The following is a 20,463-nucleotide window of genomic DNA, read 5'->3' as shown; positions in this document are numbered from 1 at the left end:
ACTTTTTACGTCTTTTTTTTTTTTTTTAATTTAAAACTTTTTATCTCTTTTTTTTTTTTTTTTTTACTGTTCATCTCACACTAGTATTCTCATACTGTTATCGCAGTATAATTCCGGCTGTGGTCGCTGGACGGCTGCTGGGTCGCATTTAAAAGTTTCGGTCCAGTGCGTCCGGGCTGAATTTGGCCAGAGCCAAACAGAAGACTACATCTCCCAGCGTCCCTCAGCGTCCCACAACAACAATCGAGAGGCCGTCAGCAGCTGGGAGGGAAGGAGACAGACGGGCTGCACCGTGAAGAGGAGAGGAGAGAGCAGAGAAGAGAGGAGGAGAGAGTTTCTCCTCCACATCCATGGAGCTTCTCACCGCAGCGGAGGAGCAGAAGTGACGCTCGACATGGCGAAAAACCAGGAAGTGGAGCGCATCGCCAAAAAGCTGGATAAAATGGTGCACAAGAAGAACACGGTGAGTGAAAAGAGACGCTGCATCCGCTGAAAACACGATCAGGTGATGAGCTCCACCTTCAGCTGCCGAGAGGAGATCGTTCTGGAAAAAACACGGCTGTCCGTGCGTTCACACACAGAGCGAGTCTGAGCTCACAGAACCGAGTCTGAGCTCACAGAACCGAGCCTGAGCTCACAGAACCGAGCCTGAGCTCTGTACCTCACAACTAACTGCTGCTGCTGTTTGTCAGGAAATCACAGCAGCAGCCGCCGATTAAAACAGCCACACCTTGAGTCAATCATCCAGTCAACTCAGCTCAGTTTATTATCTGCACATCCAGAGGCTGTTACACTCACATGGAGCTGACAGTGAGTGAGCGAGGCTGCATGTGAACTTAAAACTGTGTCTATCTGTAGTTTATTCTGAAGCACATGATGCTCAACATGTGCTCTCAGGAAGCTTCTATAAAACCCAGTTTTTACTTTTTAAAATGGACGACAAACACCAAGAAATCAGCAAATTAGTGACACAACATGTAGAACTTTATTTTGAAAATATGTCTAATAACGCAAGAAAGTGTGAGGCAAAGTTTGACCTGATATGTTGAGTTTAGTGTTAACCTGTGAGGTTGTTATGTGACATTTACATAATTTTAAACATCCCCTCCGCACATGCTTTTTGTGTTTTATGTTTTGTCTCGTTCACAGAGTACACCTGAAGGTCGACAGGTGTGTAGGAGAAGACCGAAAGGCCGACAAAATCAGGAAAAAGACTCCCGCACGCTGTCCACTTCACTTGCAATTATCGTTAAACTTAATCGCAAGTGAAGTGAACAGCGTGCTGGAGTCTTTTTCCATGTTTTATCTCATTAAAGTCTTTATTCTTCATTCTTCTATCGAAGAATCACCGCTAACAAAGCTGCCCCGCTAATTCAGTTACAAACACGTTTAATTGTAACTTCTTCACAATAAAAGCCCCCCGTTATTTAGTCGTTTAAAAGCTTTTATTATGAAGCAGCATTTCAGGAAACGCTGCGTTTTCACCAGCAGTAACTAAACACGACTCCTGACATGGCTGAAAGCGAACACGGTGAAACGGTACAACACAGCAGAACAAACAGGACGAGAGGAACTAAAGAGTTAGAAACGTCTTTCTCAGGTTTCCTGCACAGACATGAGTTGAGTATCGGTTTGAGGGGGAGACGGTGCTTGTTGCGGGTTGGCTGGAGTCACGAGTCGTCACCGTGGCCTGCTGGGAGGCGGGGTGGCGGCTTGGTGCAGTACCGGCGCGACCCGGCTCAACTCGGCGCAGTAAAACTGGTGATAGAAAAGCAGGTCGGCTCGGCTCGATTTGACTCGCCGTGGCCAAAAGTGCTACTGACGGACTACTGACGAGGCGTTTTGTTGGCACAGAATTGGGGCTTTTTAACATTCATGACCGAAAGAAAAAAATTGAAAAAGCATAATCGGTCTCGTTTAAGGTGAGCAACGAGACGACTGTCCTCCCTCAGCAGGTGAAGGTAAAAACTGTTTTGTAGTTTCTGAGGCGACATTGAAAGTCTCTAATATTGTCGTCATGTAAATCTGGAATAATCACAAAATGAGAGGAGTCAGGAAGTAAGTGGACGTGTCAGAAATTGTTATTCTAAGCGATGAGGGGCTTTCTCAGCATCAAATCGTGGCAGGACTAAAGGTTCCTAACGGGGCAGTGATTGTACCGTAAAGCTCTTTGCATCCAAAGTACGATCCGGCAGAACCAGAGTGACCAAACCATCAGGAGAGCCAAACATCAAGCTTATTCCCCTGAGAGATAGAAAAGCAACTTCATCACAGATGCAGGATTTATTAAATAAAGAACGTAAGACTCCAATCAGCAGTCGTCCTGTCAAAATAAGGCCGTCTCGTAGCGTCTCAGAGGATGAAGAGCCGGTTTTGAACCACTTCTCAGGAGGGGAACCAAGGACAAATACTTGAGGTGGGCTAAGAAATACCAGAATTTCACAATAAAGTCGTCTTTACTGATGAATCCAATGTTTTTCAGCGACGGAGGGTGTGTGGAAGGAGACGGGCAGGAGAGAGAATGATACCACAGTGAAACATGGTGGTATGAAGATTCAAGTCTGGGGCTGTTTTGGACTCTTGCTCAGAACTGACTCCACCCTGACCGAGGAGAAGCACCACTCCATCCTTCATGGTGCCAATCCCCACCCTCTGGATTGATCTTTGTGGAGAATGATTCATCCTGCAGCAGGACAACAAGTCCAGACACACCTCAGAGCTCTGACACAACTAGAACCTGACGACCAAAGAAGACCGAGGAGTCCCGACTGTCATGGACTCTCCTCCACAGTCACCTCTTCCCTTTTCTCTACCTGCCTCTTGTTCTCTCGTCTGTTTCTGAAGGACTTATAAAATGTAAAGCTGCTGTTTGTTCTGTGCCACAGCTGCTGCAGCGACTTCTCCATCCCATTTACATGAGCAGCTCTGCGGCTTAATTTGCCTAAATATGAAATTTCCGGCGTCACACATGGACGCCTCATTGTCCTCATTAAAATTCAATCTGGAGCTTCCATCACTCTCTCTGTAACCTTTAGCACACACTGAACGATCGTCTCGGGGCGTCTGGGTGGCAGCTGTTCGGCTGCGGGTGGGATGTCGGGAAGAAAACCATGAATCTTCACGTGCGTAACCAAACGCCACCTTGACTTCAGCGTTTGGATAAACGACGTCCACTGAAACAAATATGTCACTTTGAACACGGAGACGGATCATTTCTGTTTAACAGTCGCACAATAAAACAGATTAAATAAAGTGACAGATTCATCTGCTGGGTGTTCACTCACTGAGCAGCTGACCTCATAACTGTGACTGAGTCAGGAAGTGATGATGCTTTATTGTTTTGTCTGCAGGACGGAGCCCTCGACCTGCTGAGGGAACTCAAGAACATCAAGATGTCTCTGGAGACCCTGCAGGTAATCAACTGCACCCCTCTGCCATGTCACCGAACACCTGAGCGCACCTGAAGTCAAACACGATACTGTTACTTCTACTCTTGAGGCTCATTCTTGCCTCCTTCACGTGTACAGAAACAGATACGTCCATCTCAAACAATATAACTGTAACTGCCCACGTACTTTATATTGTCATGGATGGTAAGCAGTGCATCCAGTAGGGGGCAGCTCAGAGTCGAGAGCGAGAGGGAGAATTCTTGTGACTTGTATTATCAATGACGAAAATCAACGATGAACGTCATTTCCAGTGAGATGTCCACCATCATTCAGACTTCTTTGTCTATCAGCTACACTGCCCCCCGGTGTTTTTGTGAGGTACTGCTGTTTTTATTTTATTTTCTTTCGTACAGTGACGGCGAAGTTTATTGGGAAGTTTGTTCAGTCAACATTTCCTCATTATTATACGCTGAGGCAGAACACTTGTCTATTGCCAGTTTAAGAAGGATTGTAATAATATAAAAATACATAAAACACCATAATCTAGTTCATATCCAAGGTACTGCTCATTTACAGGCTCAGCTTTGTTTTGTGCTTCATCTTTTATATCCCATGTTTGTGAACCTGTGTCTACATGTCCGTGAAAACAAAGCGTCTCTGCACGAGGCGAGCAGCTACACGCTCTCCTCTCTGCTGTGTGGATGATCCAAGTGTCTCTCTCTCTGCAGTCGACCAGAGTCGGGATGTCGGTGAACGCTGTGAGGAAGCAGAGTTCAGATGACGAAGTTCAGACTCTGGCCAAAGCTCTCATCAAGTCCTGGAAGAAACTGCTGGGTAAGTGCGTGTGTGTGTGTGTGTGTGTGTGTGTGTGTGTGTGTGTGTGTGTGTGTGTGTCTGTGTGTTGTTCTACCTTGGTGTTGACCCAATAGAGGGTTAGCTCAGGGAAGTTTACAAGCACAGGGTAATGGTTGTTGTTGTTATGTCAGTAGCCGTGTTTCCATAAAGCATTTTTTATGCACAATTACGACTCGCCCAATAGAAAGTAATTCCTGAAGACCTCTCTCCATTTTGTCCCCTGGTTTGTATTTCCTCTAGCCTCTCTTTACTTCCACATCCACGTGTAACGTAGCCTACACCGCATCATCCTCTGATGAAATTACACTTTACTTAGCCTCGTTCATTCGCTCAAAAACTGTTTATGGAAACGCACCAGATTCGCATTTTTATTTTTTTGTGAACTTTCAAAAGTTCACTTAAAATTTGCATGACATTTTATGGAAACATGGCTACTGACAGGTAGAAGCTTAAAAGTGTGTGAAGTAGTGGTAGAAAAAAAAACATGTTTTATTATTATTGATTTAGCAGAAGACATTTTTTTTTTCATGTGAGAAAAACAGATTCAGGAGAAAAAAAGAGAAAAAATCAGGATTTTTTTTTTTTTTTTTACGTCTGAAACCGAGAAAAATCAAGATAATTTTTCTTTTCATGTGTAAAAAACCCAACTGAAAACAATTTTTCAAGATTTTCAAGATTACTAAGTTACTATAGTTAGTTGCTTAGTCTACAAAATAGTGAGATCGACCATTACAAGTTTTAAGAGGACGTCCTCGAATGTCTTGTTTTGCCGGACCAACAGTCCAAAAACCAAAGAAATTTAACTTATTATGATATCAAAGGTAGAAAAGCAGCAAATCCTTTCGTTTTTGAAGCCACAACCACAGAGTGTTTTCCAATTTTCTTGCTAAATGATGTCGGAGCGTGTCATGAGTCGTCGCCTGCAGCACAAACTGGATGTGCTGGAAAGAAAGTCAGACGTTGACTCATTGATGTACGCTTCATTGAAAACAGCGGATGAGGGTTTCTGAAGAGCATCACACTGTATGTTGCTGTTTCTCACTCTCAGGGCTAAAAACATGCGTCAGTGTTTGTGTTCATTGTTTTGTGTGTCGTCCTGCAGACGGTTCAGAGGAGAAGAAGAAGGAAGGCTCTCCTGTGAGGTCATCATCCACCTCCAAGGACTCAGGCAGCAGTGAGAAAAGGTCTGTCGCACAGTGATGATGTCACTTTAATTAAAGATGGACTCATTCTACAGTCAGTTTTTGCATTTCATGGTTCTTAAACAGAAGAGGATTTTAACGGAGTGATGTCCTGTCTCTCTCACTCCAAACTTCTCCTCCTACTCAGCAGTAAGAAGTCAGAGGAGTCCCAGACGACCCCGACCACTCCCACCTCCCCCACTACTCCCACTACTCCCACCACCCCCACCACCCCAACCCTCCCCCCTCGGGTCACCTCCTTCCCCCCGGCGCCCGTCACCACCGACAGCGTGCGGAACAAGTGTCGAGAGCTGCTGGTGGCGGCGCTGCAGACTGACGGTGAGGACAGATTTATTTTATGTTTTTTATGTTTTTCAAAAATAAATTGGATGGTTGGATTTATTGATCTACTGAGAGTAAATGTGTTTATTTACAAATGTTAACTTACAAGCTCGTTAGAAATTATTCTTCCCATGTTCACAATGCAAGAGAGGAATTTTTTTTTTTTTTTTTTTCTGGTGATTCATTTTCAAGTCTGATCTCATTTGTTCTCTCTCCCGTGTTGTGAGACCTGGTGGAAAAAAGTTTGGAAAAGTTTTGCCTGGATATTCTCCCTAATTTTTTTTGTTTTCTATCACTTTTTTATTTTCCCTCAGAATTTTTTTTTTTCCACGGGTGACACTGAGTGAAAACATTTTTTTTCCATGTTTGAAACTGTCTGACAGACCAAGTGATTTTTTTTTTCAGGAGACAAAAAGAAAAATGTTTGAAACCGACTGAATCTTTTTTTTTTTTTTTTCAGCCGATTATTTTTCTTCGTGAGTCGAAAAAAAGATTCAGGAAAAAAACTTTTTTTTTAGGAGAATTTTTTTTATTCATGTGTGGATGAAAAAAGAGTTTTTGCAGAACTTTTTTTTGTCTGGCTCATTTTTTTCTTCATTTTACCACAAGAGGCTGAAGTGCACGACTACCTCATGTTCTTAATTTTTCTCCAAATTCTGACTTTTTTTTTTCAAACTTTTTCTCAAAATTCTCTTTCCCCCAAGTTTCTCCTCAAAATTCAGACTTTTCTCCCCAAAATGCACTTTTTTTTCCCTTTTCTCTCAAAATTCTGCCTTTTTTTCAAACCTTTTCTCAAAATTGTCTTTTTTTCCCCTCAACTTTTTCTAAACATTTTGACTTTTGTTTCACCCTTTTTCTCAAAATTCTATCTCCCCCCCCCAAAAAAAACTCTCCTCAAAATTCTGACTTTTCTCTTAAAATTCTGACCTTTTTCCCCTTAACTTTTTCTCAAAATCCTCTTTCCCCCCCTTAGTTTCTCCTCAAAATTATAACTTTTCCCCCCAAAATGCAGATTTTTTCCCCTAAATGTTTTAAAACTTTTCTTAAAATTCTGATTTTTTCTTTCAAAATTTTTCTCAAAATTCTGACCTTTTTCTATTAACTTTTTTCAAAATTTTGACTTTTGTTTCAAACTATAAAAAAAATATTTCCATGTTTGAAACTGTCTGTGACAGACCAAGTGATTTTTTTTTTCAGGAGACAAAAAGAAAAAACATGTTTGAAACCGACTGAATTTTTTTTTTTTTTTTCAGCCGATTTTTTTTTTCTTCGTGAGTCGAAAAAAAGATTCAGGAAAAAAAAATTTTTTAGGAGAATTTTTTTTATTCATGTGTGGATGAAAAAAGAGTTTTTGCAGGAGAACTTTTTTTTGTCTGGCTCATTTTCTTCAGTGTTTGTTTTTGTTAAACCCATTTTAACCACAAGAGGCTGAATTCATGTTTTCTTACGGGGGAGTTTTAATTTCTCTGTGCACAATAAAAACAAGACTACAGAAAAAAAAGAAAATTTCTTTTGTTTCTGGTGATCCATTTTCTGATTTGATTTGTTTTCTTTCCTGTGTTTATGACTAGAGAAAAGTTTTGCTAGGATAATCTTTCTAAGTTCCTTAATTTTAGTCAACATGTGTAAAAATGCGTTAAATAAAATGGGCAGAAAAAAAAATCAGGAGACTTTTTTTTTTTGTCCTGAATTTTTTTTCATTTTTTTCCCTACGTCTTTACTTTTTCAAAAAACCATTTCTTGTGTGAAACTGAGTGATTTTTTTTTTTTTTTTCCAGGATAATTTTTTTTTTTCATGCGTGAATTGAAATCTTTTTTTTAGTAAGGCTCATTTCTTTAAATGTTTTTATTTGTATTACTCATTTTGACCACAAGAGGCTGAAGTGCACGACTACCTTGTGTTCTAAATAGGACTAAAAGCATTCATGTTTTCCTCCGGGGGAGTTTTAATTTCTCTGTGCACACTAAACACAAGATTACGGAAGCCTGGAGGGGCAAGTGAGAACATTTTTGATTATGGTGATCTAATTTTTTCTTTAAATAGTTTCCTCTCCTGTGTTTGTGACTTGAGAACTGGTGGAAAAAAAGTTTTGCCAGGATAAGTTTATTCAAAATAAATATGATAATAATTTGTGAAACCAAGCGGAAAAGAATCCATTTCAGGAGATTTTTTTTCTCCTGACAATGATTTTTTTTTTTTTTTTTCCAAAAAATAACTTTTTTTTCCATTTGTAAAACTGTGTTTTTTCTTTTTTTTCATGTGTTAAACTGAGTGGAAAACATTGTTTTGACAGATCTTGTGAATGACTTGAGAACTTTTTTTTTTTTTTTTTAAAGGAGAATTTTTATATGTGAATATGTGTGAAACATATAGTTTTGCCAGGAGAAATTTGTGTTTGTTTACTAACACTCATTTTAGCCTCACACTTGAATACTCATTCAAAATGAGTATTACACAATAAACACTGAGCCAAAAATGAGCCTGCCATACAGTTTTTTTCCATTCAGTTTCATGAGCTTTGAAAATATTTTTTCATTTGGTTTCACAGTGGTGGAAAAAAATATCTTGAAAAATCGTTACACTGTAGTTTTTTACACATAAAAAAAAAAATTCATGATTTTTCTCGGCTTCTCACATGAAAAAAAAAAATTCTTCTGAATTTTTACATTAATTTTTTTATTTATTTGCGTGTTTTTGCAGATGGAAAAAAATTGAGGAAATTGAAAGATTATCCTGCAAAGCTTTTTCCCCCACCAGTTCTCAGGTCATAAACACAGGAGAGAAAACAATTTAGATCAGACTTCGATAATGGATCAGCAGAAACAAATATTCCTTCACTCGCCCCTCAGGGCTTCCGTAGTTTTGCCATGGTGTCATTAATTTTACTTGTAGTTTTGTAAAAAAGAGAGTTCATGCATATTTTAAAAGTGCATACACTGTGTTTGTGTGTTTGTGTGTTCCAGATGATCATCGGACCATCGGAGTTGACTGTGAGCACCTCGCGGCACAAATCGAAGAAGATATCCTTTTATATCATTAAGACTTTAATTATATGAGATCCACGAGAACTAACAGAGCTGGATTCACACCTGAACGAGAGATGTTAATGTCCCAAGCTGTTTTTATTTTAATAAATGTATAAATGTATTTGTACGATATGTGTGTTAGCGTTTTTGTCCTTGACCGCTCATCGTGCCCACAGATCTTCCAGGAGTTCAAGGCGACAGACATAAAATATAAAACTCGCCTACGAAGCCGCATCTCCAACCTCAAGGACCAGAAGAATCCAGACCTGCGGCGTAAAGTCCTGTGTGGAAACATCTTGCCTCATCGCATCGCCAGTATGACTGCTGAGGTCAGACATGCAGACATTTTGTCTCATCATTACCTCCTGAGGGGTTCTTCTCAGTGTTATGGTGTTATTATACAGGTTGTGTGTGCATGCATGTGTGTAGATGAAGGCCAAAGAGAAGTTTTTATCACAGAGATGTTCTGTGTTTTGGGTGCGGATGGAGCTTTTTCTGATAAACTGATCCAGTATGAATGAATTTATGAATGTAGTTTAGTGATATTGATGTTTGGCAGCCTGGAGCTGGAGTCCACAAAGTCTGTATAAGAAGGTTACAATTATACGGAAGCCCTGAGAGGCAAGTGAAGAAATTTGTTTTTCTGGTAATCCACCTTTGTTTTGTTTATGACTTGAGAACTGGTGGGAAAAAAGTTTTACCAGGTTAGTCTTTCTAAATTCCTCTTTTTATTTGCCATCTGTGGAAAAACAAAAAAAAAATCAGGATTTTCTTTTTTTACATGTTTGAACTGTTTGACTTTTTTCTCTTAACTTTTTCTCAAAATTCTGACTTTTTTTCTCAAAATTCTCTTTTCTCCCCTAAAAGTTTCTCCTCAAAATTCAGGCTTTTTTTTCTCTCAAACTTTTCAAACTTTTCTTAAAAAATTCTGACTTTGGCTTCAAAATTTTTCTCAATTTTGACTTTTTTCGCCAATTTTTTCCTCAAAATTTTAACTTTTCCCCCTAAAAGTTTCTCCTCAAAATTATAACTTTCCCCCCCAAAATTCTGACTTTTTTTCCCTCAACTTTTTTCTCAAATTTTTGAGGGTGAGGGTTTTTTTGAGACTTGTTCTCAAAATTCTGAATTTTTTTCTCAAAATTCTCTTTTCTCCCCTAAAAGTTTATCCTCAAAATTCAGGCTTTTTTTTCTCTCAAAGTTTTCGAACTTTTCTTAAAAAATTCTGACTTTGGTTTCAAAATTTTTCTCAATTTTGACTTTTTTCGCCAATTTTTTCCTCAAAATTTTAACTTTTCCCCCCAAAAGTTTCTCCTCAAAATTCTGACTTTTGTTCCCTTAAATTTTTCTGAAAACTTTAACTTTTGTTTCACTTTTTCTCAAAATTCTTTCCAAAAACATTCTCCTCAAAATTCTGACTCCCCCCCCCCCCCCCCCCCAAATTCTGACTTTTTTCCCCCTACCCTTTCTGACTTTTGTGAAAACGTTTGAAACATATGTCAGAATTTTGAGGAAAAAAAGTTTGCAAACATTTAGGGGAAAAAAGTCTGAATTTTGGGGGGGAAAAGTCTGAGAAGGTGGGGGTCAAAAAGTGTGAAACAAAAGTCAAAATTTCCAGAAAAAGTTAAGGGAAAAAAGTCAGAATTTTAAGAAAAAGTTTGGGAAAAAGTCAGAATTTTGAGGAAAAATTGGCGAAAAAAGTCAAAATTTTAAGAGAAAAGTTTGAAAACGTTTAGGGAAAAAAAGTCAGAATTTTTGGGGGAAAAGTCAGAATTTTTTTATTGAAACAAAACTCAAAATTTTGAAAAAAGTTTAGAGGAAAAGTCAGAATTTTGTGGAAAATATTGGTGAAAAAAGTGAAAATCTTAAGAGAAAAGTTGAAGGAAAAGTCAGAATGTTGAGAAAGAATTGAAGGAAAAAAAGTCAGAATTTTGGGGGGAAACCTTTGGGGGGGAGAATTTTGAGAAAAAGTGTGAAACAAGTCAAAATTTTGAGAAAAAGTTAAGGGGAAAATGTCAGAACTTTGAGAAAATGTCAACATTTTTGGGGGAAAAGTCAGAATTTTTTTTTATTGAAACAAAACTCAGAATTTTGAAAAAACTAGAGGAAAAGTCAGAATTTAGAGGAAAAAGTTGAGGTGAAAAAAGTCAGAATTTTGAGAAAAAAATTGAGGGATAAAGTCCAAATTTTGAGAAAAAGTTCAGGGAAAAAGTCAGAATTACGAAGAAAAAATTTGCAAAAACAGTCAAAATCTTAAGAGAAAAGTTGAGGGAAAAAGTAAGAATTTTGAGAAAAAGTTAAGGGAAAAAAGGCAGAATTTTTTGGGGAAAGTTAATATTTTGAGGAGAAACTTTTTTGGGGGGTGACAGAATTTTGAGAATTTTTTTTAAAGGGTTTAAAGGTCTGAATTTTGAAAACAAGTCTAATAAAAAACCTAACCCTCAAAATTTTGAGAAAGTTTTGGGGAAAAAAGTCAGAATTTTGAGGAAAAAAATGGCAAAAAAGTCAAAATCTTAAGAGAAAAGTGAGGGAAAAGTAAGAATTTTGAGACAAAGTTAAGGGGGAAAAAAATCAGAATTTTGGGCAGAAAGTTAGAATTTTGAGGAGAAACTTTTTTGGGGGGAGATAGAATTTTGAGAAAAAGTTTGAAATAAACAATAAACTGTGTGTGTGTGTGTGTGTGTGTGTGTGTGTGTGTGTGTGTGTATTCGCACGCAGGAGATGGCGAGTGCGGAGCTGAAGCAGATCAGAGAGAATCTGACTAAAGAGTCCATCAGAGAGCATCAGCTGTCAAAGGTTGGAGGAACTGAGACGGACATGTTCATCTGCAACAAGTGTCACGGGAAGAGCTGCTCATACACACAGGTACACACACACACACACACACAACTTTATGGACCCAGTTGTGATGAAAATGCTTCAATGTGCAGTTTTTTGTGTATGTGTGCGTTGGTGTTTTACAGGTGCAGACGCGCAGCGCTGATGAGCCCATGACCACCTTTGTGTTGTGTAACAGCTGCGGCAACCGATGGAAGGTAAAGAAACCGTGAAGAGTTACTGATTTAAACACACTTTTGCTTTTTTGTCAGGTAAGAGACTCGACAAACGATGTGATTACAAACAGCAACCCACAAATCCTGCATGGTGTGCATCCCAGAAGAAAAACACATGTCAGGGATTGTCAGATTTTTTATTAATTGAATTATTTACATGAGGCAGGTTGAGTTAAATAACTAAATTACAATACAGTGACCTGAATGTCAGTACCAGATTGTCACCACAAGATGGCAGCAGAGACTGAACTCTGCTCCTCTTCCTCTCCACTCACCTTCAGTCAGCGCTGCTTCCTTCTACCTGTTCGTGCTCTCCTCACTGTCTCCTCCCACTGTTTCTCTACATCTTTTTAAACTGTATCTGACTTCTTAGTCTTCTTCATTTCTCCTTCCTTCACCTTTTCTCTTGTCTTTCTTTTTCACTTTCCTCAGTTTTCCTCCCTCCTCTCTCTCGTTTACACCTCTTACCTTCCCGCTGTCCTTTTCACCCTCCTCCCTCCATCTCATCACTTTTTTCCTTCCCTCTCCATGTTCACTCCTCCTCCCCCTCTTTCCTCGTAGTAGTTTTTCCGGTCCCTCCCTTATTTAGCCCGCGGCTCTAGGTCAAGGTGAAGCGACTAATTTGACGAGCTGATGGTTTGTGGGAAGTGTGTGTTGTTGTTTTTTGTAGAATTTGAGACCTGGTGTGAGGACGTGACATTTTAAACAGAAACAAATGGGTTTAATGAAGCGACACTGAGTTATACGACCTGTTTAACCTCAGGAACAAATGTGCAAATAAACACTGGAGATAGATTCTCCAAATAGACTAAATATGATGACACTGATGTTACTATATCATTCTGAAATTCTTGTAATCTTCTTTCTTTCTGTCTTTTCTTCCAGTTCTGTTGAAGAGGACGTATGTGTGTATATTATTCTATCATGAAGCTAAAAATGAATTGATTGTGAATTTAAAAAAATGAATTTTCTTTATTTTGTATAATTTCTTTTTTATATATTAAAAACTAAAAAGCTGTAATATATTTAGAGAAAGAAAAAAATGCCAGTTCATGTTGTCTATTGGTTTAATTTGTTTTGCATGGAGCACTTAGAGTTAATTTCTTACGATAGATGAAGCTTGAAGCCGGACTGAAATCACATTTGAGCCTTTTGTGGAAACAGTGGATGTGCCTTTCTTTGCCATGTTGTGCTGCCACATATTTTGCCCTTAACATTTATATTAAAGTTGCTCTTGGATCAAGATGACATCAGCGTGGTTTCTTTTTCATTTGTCTTCCTGGATTTTCATAGAGTTTAATGAAACATGGTATGCTACTGATAAAATGAGTTTAGTTGAGATCTGTTGGTATTTCTGTAAATTTCAACAGAAAAATAACGAGAGAAACAAGTGAGAAAACAACCGGCGAGTTTTCTGTGTGAGAGCATCAACAGTTTTGTCAAATGTAAAATTTAGTTTCAAGGAGACCTTTAATTCAGTGTTTTAGAGGTTTTTGTCCATGTAAAATATCTTGAAAGTTAAAAAACTCAGTCGGCACCAACAGAAGCTCGTCTCTCCCACACAAAACACCGCTCCTGAAACGCCTCGTCAGCAGTCCCTCCTTTAATGCCTCGACTTTGTGACATCACACTACGTCAAAATTTTGAGAAAAAGTTGTGGGAAAAAAGTCTGAATTTTAAGATAAAAGTTTGAAAACATTTGGGGAAAAAAGTCAGATTTTTTTTTTTTTTTTTTTTTACAAAAGTCAAAATTTTGAGAAAGTTGAGGGGAAAAAAGTCAGAATTTTGAGAAAAAGTAAAAAATTTGAGAAAATTAAGGGGGAAAAAGTCAGAATTTTGAGGAGAAACTTGGGGTGGGTAGAATTTTGAGCAAAAGTGTGAAACAAAAGTCGAAATTTTTAGAAAAACTTTAGAAAGAAAAAGGGCGAGGGAGAGCGTGGGAGAGACGAGCTTCTGTTGGTGCCGACTTTGAGAAAAAGTCGGCACCAACAGAAGCTCCTCTCTCCCACACAAAACACCGCTCCTGAAACGTATCGTCAGCAGTCCCTCCTTTAATGCCTTGACTTTGTGACATCACACAACATCAAAATTTTGAGAAAAAGTTAAGGGAAAAAAGTCCGAATTTTAAGAAAAAATGGTGAAAAAAGTCAAAAATTTAAGAGAAAAGTTTGAAAACTTTTGGGGAAAAAAGTCATTTTTTAAAAATAATAGTCAAAATTTTAAGAAAAATTGGCGAAAAAAGTCAGAATTTTAAGAAAAATTGGCGAAAAAAGTCAGAATTTTAAGAAAAATTGGCGAAAAAAGTCAGAATTTTAAGAAAAATTGGCGAAAAAAGTCAGAATTTTAAGAGAAAAGTTGAGGAAAAAGTCAGAATTTTAAGAGAAAATTGGCGAAAAAAGTCAGAATTTTAAAAGAAAAGTTTGAAAACTTTTGGGGGAAAAGTCAGAATTTTTTTTTTTTGAAACAAAACTCAGAATTTTGAAAAAACTAGAGGAAAAGTCAGAGTTTAGAGGAAAAAATTGAGGGATAAAGTCCGAATTTTGAGAAAAAGTTCAGAGGAAAAAAGTCAGAATTTTGAGAAAAAGTTCAGGGAAAAAGTCAGAATTACGAAGAAAAAATTTGCAAAAACAGTCAAAATCTTAAGAGAAAAGTTGAGGGAAAAAGTAAGAATTTTGAGAAAAAGTTAAGGGAAAAAAGGCAGAATTTTTTGGGGAAAGTTAATATTTTGAGGAGAAACTTTTTTGGGGGGTGACAGAATTTTGAGAAAATTTTTTAAAGGGTTTAAAGGTCTGAATTTTGAAAACAAGTCTAATAAAAAACCTAACCCTCAAAATTTTGAGAAAGTTTGGGGGAAAAAAGTCAGAAATTTGAGGAAAAAAATGGCAAAAAAGTCAAAATCTTAAGAGAAAAGTTGAGGGAAAAAGTAAGAATTTTGAGACAAAGTTAAGGGGAAAAAAAATCAGAATTTTGGGCAGAAAGTTAGAATTTTGAGGAGAAACTTTTTTGGGGGGAGATAGAATTTTGAGAAAAAGTTTGAAATAAACAATAAACAGTGTGTGTGTGTGTGTGTGTGTGTGTTCGCACGCAGGAGATGGCGAGTGCGGAGCTGAAGCAGATCAGAGAGAATCTGACTAAAGAGTCCATCAGAGAGCATCAGCTGTCAAAGGTCGGAGGAACTGAGACGGACATGTTCATCTGCAACAAGTGTCACGGGAAGAGCTGCTCATACACACAGGTACACACACACACACACACACAACTTTATGGACACAGTTGTGATGAAAATGCTTCAATGTGCAGTTTTTTGTGTATGTGTGCGTTGGTGTTTTACAGGTGCAGACGCGCAGCGCTGATGAGCCCATGACCACCTTTGTGTTGTGTAACAGCTGCGGCAACCGATGGAAGGTAAAGAAACCGTGAAGAGTTACTGATTTAAACACACTTTTGCTTTTTTGTCAGGTAAGAGACTCGACAAACGATGTGATTACAAACAGCAACCCACAAATCCTGCATGGTGTGCATCCCAGAAGAAAAACACAAGTCAGGGATTGTCAGATTTTTTATTAATTGAATTATTTACATGAGGCAGGTTGAGTTAAATAACTAAATTACAATACAGTGACCTGAATGTCAGTACCAGATTGTCACCACAAGATGGCAGCAGAGACTGAACTCTGCTCCTCTTCCTCTCCACTCACCTTCAGTCAGCGCTGCTTCCTTCTACCTGTTCGTGCTCTCCTCACTGTCTCCTCCCACTGTTTCTCTACATCTTTTTAAACTGTATCTGACTTCTTAGTCTTCTTCATTTCTCCTTCCTTCACCTTTTTTCTTGTCTTTCTTTTTCACTTTCCTCAGTTTTCCTCCCTCCTCTCTCTCGTTTACACCTCTTACCTTCCCGCTGTCCTTTTCACCCTCCTCCCTCCATCTCATCACTTTTTTCCTTCCCTCTCCATGTTCACTCCTCCTCCCCCTCTTTCCTCGTAGTAGTTTTTCCGGTCCCTCCCTTATTTAGCCCGCGGCTCTAGGTCAAGGTGAAGCGACTAATTTGACGAGCTGATGGTTTGAGGGAAGTGTGTGTTGTTGTTTTTTGTAGAATCTGAGACCTGGTGTGAGGACGTGACATTTTAAACAGAAACAAATGGGTTTAATGAAGCGACACTGAGTTATACGACCTGTTTGACCTCAGGAACAAATGTGCAAATAAACACTGGAGATAGATTCTCCAAATAGACTAAATATGATGACACTGATGTTACTATATCATTCTGAAATTCTTGTAATCTTCTTTCTTTCTGTCTTTTCTTCCAGTTCTGTTGAAGAGGACGTATGTGTGTATATTATTCTATCATGAAGCTAAAAATGAATTGATTGTGAATTTAAAAAAATGAATTTTCTTTATTTTGTATAATTTCTTTTTTATATATTAAAAACTAAAAAGCTGTAATATATTTAGAGAAAGAAAAAAATGCCAGTTCATGTTGTCTATTGGTTTAATTTGTTTTGCATGGAGCACTTAGAGTTAATTTCTTACGATAGATGAAGCTTGAAGCCGGACTGAAATCACATTTGAGCCTTTTGTGGAAACAGTGGATGTGCCTTTCTTTGCCATGTTGTGCTGCCACATATTTTGCCCTTAACATTTATATTAAAGTTGCTCTTGGATCAAGATGACATCAGCGTGGTTTCTTTTTCATTTGTCTTCCTGGATTTTCATAGAGTTTAATGAAACATGGTATGCTACTGATAAAATGAGTTTAGTTGAGATCTGTTGGTATTTCTGTAAATTTCAACAGAAAAATAACGAGAGAAACAAGTGAGAAAACAACCGGCGAGTTTTCTGTGTGAGAGCATCAACAGTTTTGTCAAATGTAAAATTTAGTTTCAAGGAGACCTTTAATTCAGTGTTTTAGAGGTTTTTGTCCATGTAAAATATCTTGAAAGTTAAAAAACTCAGTCGGCACCAACAGAAGCTCGTCTCTCCCACACAAAACACCGCTCCTGAAACGCCTCGTCAGCAGTCCCTCCTTTAATGCCTCGACTTTGTGACATCACACTACGTCAAAATTTTGAGAAAAAGTTGTGGGAAAAAAGTCTGAATTTTAAGATAAAAGTTTGAAAACATTTGGGGAAAAAAGTCAGATTTTTTTTTTTTTTTTTTTTTTACAAAAGTCAAAATTTTGAGAAAGTTGAGGGGAAAAAAGTCAGAATTTTGAGAAAAAGTAAAAAATTTGAGAAAATTAAGGGGGAAAAAGTCAGAATTTTGAGGAGAAACTTGGGGTGGGTAGAATTTTGAGCAAAAGTGTGAAACAAAAGTCGAAATTTTTAGAAAAACTTTAGAAAGAAAAAGGGCGAGGGAGAGCGTGGGAGAGACGAGCTTCTGTTGGTGCCGACTTTGAGAAAAAGTCGGCACCAACAGAAGCTCCTCTCTCCCACACAAAACACCGCTCCTGAAACGTATCGTCAGCAGTCCCTCCTTTAATGCCTTGACTTTGTGACATCACACAACATCAAAATTTTGAGAAAAAGTTAAGGGAAAAAAGTCCGAATTTTAAGAAAAAATGGTGAAAAAAGTCAAAAATTTAAGAGAAAAGTTTGAAAACTTTTGGGGAAAAAAGTCATTTTTTAAAAATAATAGTCAAAATTTTAAGAAAAATTGGCGAAAAAAGTCAGAATTTTAAGAAAAATTGGCGAAAAAAGTCAGAATTTTAAGAAAAATTGGCGAAAAAAGTCAGAATTTTAAGAAAAATTGGCGAAAAAAGTCAGAATTTTAAGAGAAAAGTTGAGGAAAAAGTCAGAATTTTAAGAGAAAATTGGCGAAAAAAGTCAGAATTTTAAAAGAAAAGTTTGAAAACTTTTGGGGGAAAAGTCAGAATTTTTTTTTTTTGAAACAAAACTCAGAATTTTGAAAAAACTAGAGGAAAAGTCAGAGTTTAGAGGAAAAAATTGAGGGATAAAGTCCGAATTTTGAGAAAAAGTTCAGAGGAAAAAAGTCAGAATTTTGAGAAAAAGTTCAGGGAAAAAGTCAGAATTACGAAGAAAAAATTTGCAAAAACAGTCAAAATCTTAAGAGAAAAGTTGAGGGAAAAAGTAAGAATTTTGAGAAAAAGTTAAGGGAAAAAAGGCAGAATTTTTTGGGGAAAGTTAATATTTTGAGGAGAAACTTTTTTGGGGGGTGACAGAATTTTGAGAAAATTTTTTAAAGGGTTTAAAGGTCTGAATTTTGAAAACAAGTCTAATAAAAAACCTAACCCTCAAAATTTTGAGAAAGTTTGGGGGAAAAAAGTCAGAAATTTGAGGAAAAAAATGGCAAAAAAGTCAAAATCTTAAGAGAAAAGTTGAGGGAAAAAGTAAGAATTTTGAGACAAAGTTAAGGGGAAAAAAAATCAGAATTTTGGGCAGAAAGTTAGAATTTTGAGGAGAAACTTTTTTGGGGGGAGATAGAATTTTGAGAAAAAGTTTGAAATAAACAATGTGTGTGTGTGTGTGTGTGTGTGTGTGTTTGCGTTTGCGTGCAGGAGATGGCGAGTGCGGAGCTGAAGCAGATCAGAGAGAATCTGACTAAAGAGTCCATCAGAGAGCATCAGCTGTCAAAGGTCGGAGGAACTGAGACGGACATGTTCATCTGCAACAAGTGTCACGGGAAGAGCTGCTCATACACACAGGTACACACACACACACACACACACAACTTTATGGACACAGTTGTGATGAAAATGCTTCAATGTGCAGTTTTTTGTGTATGTGTGCGTTGGTGTTTTACAGGTGCAGACGCGCAGCGCTGATGAGCCCATGACCACCTTTGTGTTGTGTAACAGCTGCGGCAACCGATGGAAGGTAAAGAAACCATGAAGAGTTACTGATTTAAACACACTTTTGCTTTTTTGTCAGGTAAGAGACTCGACAAACGATGTGATTACAAACAGCAACCCACAAATCCTGCATGATGTGCATCCCAGAAGAAAAACACAAGTCAGGGATTGTCAGATTTTTTATTAATTGAATTATTTACATGAGGCAGGTTGAGTTAAATAACTAAATTACAATACAGTGACCTGAATGTCAGTACCAGATTGTCACCACAAGATGGCAGCAGAGACTGAACTCTGCTCCTCTTCCTCTCCACTCACCTTCAGTCAGCGCTGCTTCCTTCTACCTGTTCATGCTCTCCTCACTGTCTCCTCCCACTGTTTCTCTACATCTTTTTAAATTGTATCTGACTTCTTAGTCTTCTTCATTTCTCCTTCCTTCACCTTTTTTCTTGTCTTTCTTTTTCACTTTCCTCAGTTTTCCTCCCTCCTCTCTCTCGTTTACACCTCTTACCTTCCCGCTGTCCTTTTCACCCTCCTCCCTCCATCTCATCACTTTTTTCCTTCCCTCTCCATGTTTACTCCTCCTCCCCCTCTTTCCTCGTAGTAGTTTTTCCGGTCCCTCCCTTATTTAGCCCGCGGCTCTAGGTCAAGGTGAAGCGACTAATTTGACGAGCTGATGGTTTGTGGGAAGTGTGTGTTGTTGTTTTTTGTAGAATCTGAGACCTGGTGTGAGGACGTGACATTTTAAACAGAAACAAATGGGTTTAATGAAGCGACACTGAGTTATACGACCTGTTTAACCTCAGGAACAAATGTGCAAATAAACACTGGAGATAGATTCTCCAAATACACTAAATATGATGACACTGATGTTACTATATCATTCTGAAATTCTTGTAATCTTCTTTCTTTGTCTTTTCTTCCAGTTCTGTTGAAGAGGACGTATGTGTGTATATTATTCTATCATGAAGCTAAAAATGAATTGATTGTGAATTTAAAAAAATGAATTTTCTTTATTTTGTATAATTTCATTTTTATATATTAAAAACTAAAAAGCTGTAATATATTTAGAGAAAGAAAAAAATGCCAGTTCATGTTGTCTATTGGTTTAATTTGTTTTGCATGGAGCACTTAGAGTTAATTTCTTACGATAGATGAAGCTTGAAGCCGGACTGAAATCACATTTGAGCCTTTTGTGGAAACAGTGGATGTGCCTTTCTTTGCCATGTTGTGCTGCCACATATTTTGCCCTTAACATTTATATTAAAGTTGCTCTTGGATCAAGATGACATCAGCGTGGTTTCTTTTTTATTTGTCTTCCTGGATTTTCATAGATTTTAATGAAACATGGTATGCTACTGATAAAATGAGTTTATTTGAGATCTGTTGGTATTTCTGTAAATTTCAACAGAAAAATAACGAGAGAAACAAGTGAGAAAACAACCGGCGAGTTTTCTGTGTGAGAGCATCAACAGTTTTGTCAAATGTAAAATTTAGTTTCAAGGAGACCTTTAATTCAGCGTTTTAGAGGTTTTTGTCCATGTAAAATATCTTGAAAGTTAAAAAACTCAGTTGGCACCAACAGAAGCTCGTCTCTCCCACACAAAACACCGCTCCTGAAACACCTCGTCAGCAGTCCCTCCTTTAATGCCTCGACTTTGTGACATCACACTACGTCAAAATTTTGAGAAAAAGTTAAGGGAAAAAAGTCTGAACTTTAAGATAAAAGTTTGAAAACATTTGGGGGAAAAAGTGATTTTTTTTTTTTTTTAAACAAAAGTCAGAATTTTGAGGAGAAACTTGGGGTGGG

The 20,463-nt window shown here is 37.8% G+C and overlaps 1 protein-coding gene and 2 long non-coding RNA genes across 4 annotated transcripts; all 3 read left to right on the top strand.

Annotated features, from left to right (window-relative positions):
• Positions 1 to 209: 209 nt before the first annotated feature.
• tcea2 (transcription elongation factor A (SII), 2) lies at positions 210 to 13,092 on the top strand. 2 transcript variants are annotated; one of them, XM_073470628.1, is made up of 10 exons: positions 210 to 463; positions 3,351 to 3,413; positions 4,118 to 4,223; positions 5,347 to 5,428; positions 5,577 to 5,764; positions 8,732 to 8,789; positions 8,970 to 9,123; positions 11,510 to 11,656; positions 11,755 to 11,826; positions 12,730 to 13,092. In XM_073470628.1, the coding sequence occupies exons 1-10, from the start codon at positions 395 to 397 to the stop codon at positions 12,736 to 12,738; spliced, it is 948 nt and encodes a 315-aa protein (XP_073326729.1). In that variant the 5' UTR covers positions 210 to 394; the 3' UTR covers positions 12,739 to 13,092. The 2 variants fall into 2 exon arrangements, with proteins under 2 accessions (XP_073326729.1, XP_073326728.1); XM_073470627.1 differs by having other exon boundaries at positions 5,574 to 5,764.
• Positions 13,093 to 14,936: 1,844 nt separating this feature from the next.
• On the top strand, positions 14,937 to 16,515 carry LOC141000430 (uncharacterized). Its single transcript, XR_012179532.1, has 3 exons — positions 14,937 to 15,079; positions 15,178 to 15,249; positions 16,153 to 16,515. It is a non-coding gene; the product is annotated as an uncharacterized lncRNA (long non-coding RNA).
• A 1,848-nt stretch (positions 16,516 to 18,363) lies between these two features.
• On the top strand, positions 18,364 to 19,942 carry LOC140999097 (uncharacterized). The gene is made up of 3 exons (XR_012179474.1): positions 18,364 to 18,506; positions 18,607 to 18,678; positions 19,580 to 19,942. It is a non-coding gene; the product is annotated as an uncharacterized lncRNA (long non-coding RNA).
• Positions 19,943 to 20,463: the final 521 nt, after the last annotated feature.

Source organism: Pagrus major, chromosome 7, assembly GCF_040436345.1.
Source record: "Pagrus major chromosome 7, Pma_NU_1.0".
Taxonomy (NCBI): Eukaryota; Metazoa; Chordata; class Actinopteri; order Spariformes; family Sparidae; genus Pagrus; species Pagrus major.
This window is presented reverse-complemented; position numbering and strand designations above follow the sequence as displayed.

Bases quoted from the DNA above. Each gene is read 5' to 3' on its own strand.
- tcea2 (XM_073470627.1), top strand. From the start codon at position 395: ATGGCGAAAAACCAGGAAGTGGAGCGCATCGCCAAAAAGCTGGATAAA. The intron at 5,765-8,731 runs GTGAGGACAGAT...TGTGTGTTCCAG, and splicing joins GGCGGCGCTGCAGACTGACG to ATGATCATCGGACCATCGGA. The intron at 11,657-11,754 runs GTACACACACAC...GGTGTTTTACAG, and splicing joins AGAGCTGCTCATACACACAG to GTGCAGACGCGCAGCGCTGA.